At 53.6% G+C, this 9,303-nt stretch overlaps 1 protein-coding gene across 1 annotated transcript in view; it reads left to right on the forward strand.

The window, feature by feature from the left end:
• The window catches only part of NPLOC4 (NPL4 homolog, ubiquitin recognition factor), a 34,287-nt gene that overhangs the window by 21,722 nt on the left and 3,262 nt on the right, over positions 1 to 9,303 (forward strand). The window contains exons 13-14 of the mRNA XM_035892752.1: positions 6,939 to 7,010; positions 8,785 to 8,880. Of these exons, the coding sequence (XP_035748645.1) occupies positions 6,939 to 7,010; positions 8,785 to 8,880 (168 nt within the window). The remainder of the gene's footprint in view (positions 1 to 6,938; positions 7,011 to 8,784; positions 8,881 to 9,303) is intronic.

Consider the following 9,303-nt stretch of genomic DNA (forward strand, 5'->3'; position numbering starts at 1 on the left):
AGCCATTGGCTATCCAGCCTCTGAATGAGGTCTGCAGTGATCCACCGAGAGCCCCTAGCAAGTGCTCTGAATTCACCTCCTCCTCCGCATTTGTTGGCAGTATTTGCTGAGCTTCTCCTGATTTTAATCCCCAGCTGAGTTCAGCTTCCTCCGCTGCACAGCCATATGATGTGTGCTAGCACAAATGGCGCGGTGAAAGCGGTGGGTTCCTTGTGCAATGCCAGGGATTTGCTCGCATAGGACACGCTTGCAGGCACCAACTGGGCAGCAGATGCAACAAAAGATAGCGTGGGGTTCGTGCAGCAAGAGGAGAGACAGCCCTGTGCGTGCTCCTCGGTAAGAAAAGGAAGGCACGAAGGCTTTCAGAGCTGGAGCAGGGCCGGGGTGCGCCCCTGGCTTTGCTCCCTGGTACTGGGGTTCCTGCCTGTGCCCAGATCCCACTCTCAGCTCAGACAGCAAACTCCAAAAACAGGTCCTGAGGAGCAGCGGGAGATACATGCATCCAGAGCGGATGCAAAATACTCTTATTGAAGCGTCATGCAGGAGCAGTGCTGGTAACCTGCCTGCTGCAGATTTTCAGTACAGTTTGGTGGTGATGAATGGACTGTCGTTATTCCCTTGACAGTTGTTTCTGGAGATCTTCAGCCCCCCCCTGCATCTGCGGGGACAAGTTAGAAACTTGGGGACAGGATCTCTGCGGAGGCTAATGGCACTGCTTCTCAAACTCGCATATGTTGGTGCCCCGTGAGCGAGGACCGAGGAATTAATTAATGGCACTGCTTGCCAGCTAATTAGCCATCCATCACCCAAGTTAGTTATCTCATTCTTATCTGTGTCTGCTATTCACAGCCCGCTCGGCCCGCAGCGCTCCTGCCGCCTGTATTAAAGCTGTCTGTTAAGGAGTATGGGATAAGCAAAGCTACCGTCACTTGGGATGACTGAAATGAGGGTATTGTGCACCAGCGACAGAAACAGAGCTGGTCAAAACGCTCTTGTATGCCCTGAACCTGAGACTGGGAAGTGCTGGCCTGGGTGAATTAGCCCATGAGACTCCATCTTCCCCCTCCACCCCTTAATGCTGAGCTGCTGGCTTGTCTTGACACCACCTGCAAATGAGGAGCACCTCTTGGCTAAACCCAGTGCTTGAGAGGAAAGGTAGACGGAATCGGTGCCTTTTTCCTTAGTGCACAGACAGCTTGCTCTTAGGAGCTGATAAGCCAGGTCCGATTTAGATACAGCGGAGCTCAATTGTGCAAGGGTTGGCCCTGAACGTGAAGATGAGATCACCTCCTGGCACGCTGTGGTCCTGCTCTGGAGGAGCCCGTGCTGTGCCACAGTCAGGGTGCAGCCTTGCAGGAGGTCCCGTAGCTCTGTGTCCCACATGTGGGCCACCCTGGGTGTTCGGAGTAGCAGGAAGCTGGTGGGTGTTCCCATAAGGTCTTCACTCCCATTCGTAATCTGAAGCAGGGAGATAAACAAAATGCGAACTGATGGCTCCAGCCTTCTGTGGAAATTTCCATGAACCACTGATTCACTGGGTCGGGCTGCAGCTCATTTCATATGTTTTATAACTTCTATCCATAATTGCCTTTTTCATGATGTGCTCAAGGAAGGCTTGAGGACTGCTCTGGCGGGTGTAATTGTCCTTCAGCCTTGAACGTGTTTGGCTGTAGGATCTCTTAATTTTTTTTGAATGTTCTTAAATCAATGGAAAGCTTAGTCACTCCTGGCTTTGCAAACCTTTGGGGTCCCATTAAATGCGCAAGGCTTGAGGTCAGAGACACTACCTCATAGTTACTGGGTTGGTGACAACAGTGGTGTCAAAGCGTTGGTTAAATACAGTATGAGGAGCAGGAGTCCAGCGCTTGGCCTGGCGGCAGAGGACAACTGCTTCGTGGTGCGGCGCCCTGCTCCCCCTTCCTCTGCCAAAACTGTGGGACCTGAGCAGCTTTGTCCCCAGTCCTTGATCTGGGGGTTCCCCTCTGTGCTGCCTCCCCCAGCTAGGTTTGGGCAGAAAGCTGCACTTTTGAGTAGTTGTTGCATTTTGGCTTGGACTGAGAAGCTACCACCGGTAGAGGGGAAAGTCCATATATATATATATGTAATACGCAAGTATTCATTTGAAAAGCCCTTTAGGATGAAAGGAGCCATACCAATTTATTCTAATTGGACGAGAACCAGAAGGCCGGTGTTTGTGCAGCGTGGATGTATTTACAGAACAGCTGTGCGTCCAGATGCAAGGCAAAACCTATCGAGCTCCCGCGATCTGTCTACAGCAGGGTAACGCAGTAGATTCACCCTCGGCTTTGCGGACAGGAAAAGGTGCTGCTGTTTGCACCTACAGCAACACGTAAGCCAACAACCGTACTTCAGTCACGTCGTTCAAAGGTGCCCTTGTACCTCCCCTCGCAGAAGGTGGCGTTGCTTCCGTGATGGCTGTTGAGAAATGGATCTGGGTTGGTAACGCTGCAGGTGCAGGAAGGGCGTGAGGCCTCGCGCTGCAGGCAGGAGAGCTGCAGCTTCAGGGACTCCGCTGCGCAGGCGAAGAGGTGCCTGGAAGGAGAGGAACGGGCTGCCTTTGGTCAGCAAGCTGTTTTTCCATGGTTTGCACCGCGTTTTGTCTTTGTGGAGCGGGAGCAGGGGCTACCACGTCCCCTGGGGCTGCAGCTGTTCCTGCCTGAGCGTGACTCACCTCGGAGGTGCGTTAGCGTCGATGGGCTTTCCTTCCATGGAAAGAGGAAAACTGATGGCACCGGCGTTGTCCTGCCTCAGGAGGTGAGGCGTTTTTCCTGAGCCCCTGGCCTTGTGATTTCGGTATTTCTTTACCATTCTCTTTATGTTGGCCACTAGCCCTGCTGCTCAGAGGAACCACCCCGGTGGAATTGGCAAGTGTGCGCTTTCTGCATGCGGCCGTGGCTTTCCTGGCTTGTGGAGGCTTGAGTTCTGCTCTAGCGTGAAAGTTGAGGGCTTTGGGGACCCTGAGTGCGAGTTACTTTGCTCTGAGATGCCTCTCCAGGTAAGACTAGCCAAAAGGAAGAAAACGTCCCCCTTCACCTCCCAGGTTGTCCCCGAAGCGTCACAGTGCAGCGCTGTTTCCAACTCGAATGTTGCACAACCAGCACACGCTTCTTGGCGAGTTCAGTGCCACGAAACTCATGAAGGAGTCGCTCTTGTCAAGACACGGACACGCACAAGCCGGGGTAACCGCTCTCCTTGTCAGTAAAGACGGCGATGTCGCAACAGCCACTTCGCCTTGTTTCTCAGCTGGGTGAGGGAGAGCCCAGCTGAATATTACATACGGGCATTTTCCATTCCCTGTCTTCTGCCCTCGAGCAGCTGCCTCCTTTATCCATCTGGTTCCAGGAAATAACCATATTGATTTTTTGATTTCACTAAGAACACACCTTCCAAACCGTGGGTTGATTATTCAGAGCTTAAATTACTTGCCAGGGGTGCTTGGTGCCCCAGCTGGGTGTGCTCCCTCCCGCTGGGCTGCCCGCACCCCATGCCTGCTGTCCCCAGCTCCCTGCAGTCAGTCTGCCGAGCCCCTAACTTTGCAGTGCTGCAGCGTTGCCTAAGCCTGCTCCCCACAGACCTGCGTGCTCTGCTCCACGCTCAGCTTCGTGGGCGTCTCAACCTCCCACCAAACCAGGGAAAATGCTGTGTTTTACAGACCCTTTGAAACACTCAAATAATTGGATTTGGGGGCTGGCTGGCTTTGTCTTTTATCACAGGTATTTGCCTCAGCTCAGTGCAAACATGAAGACGTCATCCTTGCGATGGATTGCATTTTACAGCTGCCTTAGTATTCCCCTGAGTTTCTTTGGGATGGTGTAAGACGAAAGCCCTTTGCAATAGCACCGGGGCTGTGAAGGAGCCCTTTGCCCCCATAGAGCCCCGCGCATGCTTTTTGCGTTTACGACGGCTGAGACTGTGTCTGGGCCTTGGGCTTGTCATCTGTTAAACGTGGTCCTGTCTGGCCCTGGGAGAGCCCTGAGCCAGGGCACCGCTTTGATTAGAGCCGAACGGAACCTCTGAGCCAGGCTGGCCCCAGCGTGGCACACATCACTTCCACCCCTTTGCTTTTAAATCCTCTTCCCAGGGAAAACGCCATGGCCAGGCTGCGTGGAGGCTTCTGCGGGGAGTTTTCAATAGCAGCGAAGGTCTTCCCCTGCCTGGCCTCCTACCAGCGGTTCGTGTTGGACTGGAAAAGCCTTCTTAGCCTTAGATGTCCCAGCTGCTCTGGGGAGGAGGATGCTCGATTAGCTCACGAGGAGTCTCCTGAGAAGGGTTTCAACTCTCGCTGACCTATCGCTTGCTCTTAGAAAAGTCTCTTCTTTTCCACGTGTCGGCTGCTCTGTCTGTGCAAGGGGGCAGGGCTGCCTGGTAAAGCTCTTGGAAATCAGCAGAGGGAAGAGCAAGGCTGGGCTTTATTAACACACAAGAAGGATTGGTGGCTGCTCAGCTCCGTGGAGCTCAGCAGGGTGAACCCGTGGGGAAGGCTAACGGCATGGGACGCTAACGCTGACCAGCCCTGGGACACGGAGCTGGAGGCTCCCTCCTGCCTGGCACCCGCCCGGGCTCCTCGCTTGGCTGCTCCCATCACCCTCGTCTCAGAAGTCTTGAAGCCACCCAAAAGCCCTGATCCGTTTGCAGCTTCTGCCTCCGAAGAGTGGTTTGAAAGGCTCTAATCGCAGCGCCTGATGCAATCTCCAGTTTGCTCCTGTCTTCAGGATGATTCATTGTCCAAATCCTCCAGGCCTTGCTGCTTGAGTTTTTTTTTTTTTTTTTTTTTTTTTTTGGGTCCAGGAGCCAAATACTTGCGCCTCCGTTAACCCCTTCCTGGCTTCCCTTTGGAGTGGTTGCCGCTGGGCGCTCGTGGCTTTGGGGGTCTCAGGCGCTGGGGCTGCAGCAATAACGTGTGGAGAGGCGCTGCTGGGACCCCCGCGACTGCCGAGTTCGGGATGAAGATGTCTTTCTCCCAGCAATTCTCCCAGCTTGACGTTTAAGGCCTTTAAAACGTAATTGCCTAATAAAAATGGTGCATGGGGGTTGGAGAAGAGTGCCGGCGTGGCGGGGGGGGGGGCTTTTCTGTCTGGGGAGGGCCAGGGTCAGGGCACATCCTCGACTCGGGGGGAGCGAGGTTCCAGGTTGGTGCGTGTCTCGAAGGCCTCAGCAGCGTGACATTAAAAAGAAGGCATTTAACGTGGAAATCCCCAGAGGCGGAGATTAAAGCGAACAGGTGCTGGAAAAATGTTTCTGCATATTAGAACTTAATTAGATTTGAAAATGAATTCCAGATGGGCTAATTATGTGTGAGTTGTTGCAGGTTCTTTCTTGCAGGGGCAGGATTGTATTTGGGAAGCTGATTTGGTCTGATTGGATTTGATTCCTGACTCTTGCGGTATCACTGAGATCTAGAAGCAGGTTAGCTTTCAGGTCCTGTGATCTCCCTGAAAAGGCTCCACGTCTCCTCCTGCTCCTGTCAGAGCCAGAGAGATCTGAGGCCGCGAGCCACTAGGCTTGTTGCTGAAATAACCACAGGGCCAACAACCTGTCATGTTCAAGGAGAAAAGATCCTTATCGGAATTGCTTTTAAAAGGAGCTTCAAAGGCTGGAAGGTAGATTTATTTTTATTTTTTTTTTTTTTTTTACAAAGGGAACCATTCCTAGGGACAGAGGATGCTTGGGGAGGGGGCTCGGGAAGGGGGGCTGTCGCCTGGAGGGGAGCAGCGTGCCGGAGCCTGCTGGGGCGATGCCCATCTGGGTGTACCGGGAGAGCGGAGCGTGAGAGCGGGGTGCTGGCTGCCGCGCCGCATATTTGTGCTGTGTAAATAGTAGCGTAACCAAGAAATGCTGATAGCGGGGGAGTGGCGTGCTCGGGGAGAAAGTACGGCTCGGGAGAGGGGGGTGTCAGCCGCGGGCAGCTCATCCCAATGCTGCGCGGCGCTCGCGGGCTCAGCCTGAGGAATGCAGCTCGAAACCCCGCTCGAAACCCCGTGGGGGTCACGGCCTCTCGCCGAGCTCCCCCAAACCACTGAGGTGTCGGGGTGACGGCTCCGCCGGCGTGCAGTGGCTCTGGGTCTGCCTCCGGCCACCGGGACTTTGGAGAGCTCAGTAAATGTAAACTTTAATGTAAGGTCCCTGATTGAAAATTATGGGCGTGTGATTTATATGGGGCTCAACAAATGATTTATAACATGTTAAGTGATGATTTAGGTAGAAAATACAACCCCCTCTTACAGAATCTTTAATGAAAAGTGTCAGTTCTCATGAATTTATTTCTGAAGCTGCGTTTGAACTCGGCGTGTTTGACATAAATCACGTCTAATTGTCATTTTATGATTAATGAACATATGCTGGCTGTTTTTCTCCATAATTAAACTTTATGTTCAATTCGTCTGGCAAAGCAAAACAAGTTTACGCGTTGTCATATGCTGGCTCTTCAGGTCTGTGTATGAGAAAGTGCCTGGATTTCCAATTCCCAAGCAAGAGCTGGATGAGAGGCTCATGGCCGGTTTTGCAGAAAGTCAGGTTTGCCTTGGCTGAGACAGCAGATGTGGCGCTGTCCCTCCCTTCTAAGACAGCACTGCTGCTTAAGTGGCATTTACACTTCTTAGATAATGCTGGACACCCCTCCGGTGGTGGCGACTGAGGCAAAGGAGACCAAAGAGGTTTGTGACCATGCACTCCCTTGGCTCACGAGGAAGCAGAGGGCCTGGCTTATGGAGTTACAGAGATCTCTGGCCCCAGGAGCTGCAGGTAATTGGGCAGCTCTGCAGCACCCAGCCACACACGAGCAGGTTCTTTTCTACACCCTTAGCGATCTGCCAGGGCTGAGGATCCCCGAGGCTGCTGTGTGGGCATCTCCAAGGCAGGATCCCTTAGGCTTCACACCGCTTCCATGCTGAGGAATAATAAGATTCTTCTTCTTTCAGGACATAGACAAGTTTGGCAACGAGATCACACAGCTGGCTCGCCCGCTCCCGGTTGAGTACCTAATCATAGATGTAAGTATGTGTTTGCACTTGTTTGCTTGCAGCAGGAGATGGTCAGGGCGGAGTCAAGTTTTTAACCCACCTCTAAAACTTGTGTTGGAGGAGATTTCGTAGGACAGATTTTCTTTCTTCCTCCTTTTCCCTCTGCTGCCAGGCAACTCTAGCGCAGAGGTTGGTGTGCTCAGGGGTAACTGCAGTGCTCCCTGGGCTCGGTGTGGTGCCAGGGAACACGCTTGCTTCCTGGGAAGGCGCTGCCTGGTGTCTTATCATGGCTCTAAACTGGCACGTAGCCACGCAGCAGGGGAAGCAGCCAGCCCCACAGATACGTGTGCCGGGCACTACCTCACGGGGAGCTAATTAGAGAGCTCCAGTTGTCTGTCTCTTAGCAGCGATTAAGAATCCAGTTCCTTCTAGTGACTCAGCAGACCAGGTTGGTTGTACAGAAATGCCTTTTCTTGGGGGAGGGAGTTCACGCTACAGCACAGCTTGGCTGGAGCAGGGCTGCTGCCTGCCCGGGAGCAAGCACTGCCAGGCACTGGGGCACGGCTCTGCCCTTTGGCTTGGAAGGAAACTGTTACGGTGTGGAAGGCAGGAAAGCAAATAATTCGGATGACAGATGATATTGCTGGAGTTAGAGGTGGTGCCAATAACGATTAAATCCACCGGAGCAACTGGTCTGGTCCAGCTGCCCCTGGCACAGGCAGTGTCCTGCGGGCACAGGGAAGCTGGCAGCCTGGAGGCTTCCGCTGGTTTCTCCTTCTTCCCCGTTCACCGCCCGCTGTGCGCGTCGCTTATCAGAGCAGTGCTCAAGCTGACGCTGGGGCGTGCGACTCACACGGAGAAATGTCATGTCCAGAACAACGGGCCCATTGTGCGGGGCCCTCGGATGCCCCACGCCAGTCGGCAGCGCTGGAGCATATTTATTACTCCAGTAGTAAAGGCATCTGTTTCCGGGCTACCTGGGGTGTAATTAAGATAAAAACGGATTGATGGAACATACATTTAGGAGCAGTCTGGAAAGCTGCATTTCTGAAGCATCTTGTTTTGTCTCTTTTTTTTAATTAAAAAAAAAAAAAAGGCGTTGTTCCAGTTGATGCTGTCCTGGCAGGTATTTCTGCATCTCCGCTTACAAAGGCCCTCGCCGACAGGGCCCAGCAGTCAGTAACTGACACCAAAGCTTTAAAGCTCCCAGAATCAGGACTGGTTTAAATGTCAGAAGCTGGCCCCAGTGCTGACTTATGAGCTCAGTAACGTGGGCACAATGTCGTATTACCCCGTTCCCTGTCCCTTCAGCACGGGGTGCGGGGAGGAGGCAGGGTTAGTGCGCCCAGAGCACGGGGTGACTCTCTTCGATGAGGTGCAAAGGTGTTTTCTTGGCACCTGTTCCAGCCCTGAATGGAGCAGCACAGTGCCCTGGCTACCCCATGGTCAGACACAGGGGCTGCGCTCTCCCTGTTACCCCTTGGTGTTGGGGTGACCCCCAGGGTGTCGCCCCCAGCAGCCGATGTCTGGCACGGGGCAGAGCTCTCCATGGCATCGTGCTGCGGTCTCTTCAGGCCCAAGCCCAGTCCCTCTCCCTCCAGCCTCCCTAGAAATGATTGCCAGCAGCGAAGGGGTGTGCTGACTGGGATATCGCTTTGAATGTTAAAAGCCGGCAGAAGATCCCGGCTATCTCCCTGGCTGAGCTCTCATGTGTGGCCGTGGCTGCTATCAGGAGCCTTGCTTCCCATATCCTGCTTGCCTCTCCTGCTGTCAGCGCTCTGATTGTCCTTTCTTGCATTTTTAGATTACTACGACTTTCCCCAAGGATCCAGTCTACACTTTTTCTATTTCGCAAAATCCATTCCCCATCGAGAACCGCGATGTGCTGGGAGAAACTCAGGTAAGGAGTGATTCGACAAAGCTGGGTTTAATACAGATAGCTCGTCCATCTCCCTTGCACTTAAACAATACCCGCCAAGGGACGGCAGCAAGTTGTGCCCTTAAATCACCCCTTCGCGGTTCAGTCCGGCGCTTGCCAAACCCCTTCCTACACGGAGCAGTGTCTGCATGCCGATCGGCCGGCTGGATGCCTTGCTCCCCGCCTGCTCGGGGACAGGGACCAGGGCTCCTGGCTCTGTGCCAGGGCTGCCGCCTGGCAAGACAGCACCAAAGAGTTTGGGGGGCTCCAGCCCCACGGTGACAGCACAGGACCTGCTTCTCCCTGCGGATGGGACCAGGACTAGGGTCTGTGGCTCCGGTTCTAAGAGCATCGACTTTGCTTCCTGGACCGATTTTTTTTTCTTTTTTTTTTTTTTTTTTTAAA

The sequence above is a fragment of the Egretta garzetta genome, unplaced genomic scaffold, assembly GCF_000687185.1.
Source record: "Egretta garzetta isolate BGI_Z169 unplaced genomic scaffold, ASM68718v1 scaffold780, whole genome shotgun sequence".
In the NCBI taxonomy this organism is placed as follows: Eukaryota; Metazoa; Chordata; class Aves; order Pelecaniformes; family Ardeidae; genus Egretta; species Egretta garzetta.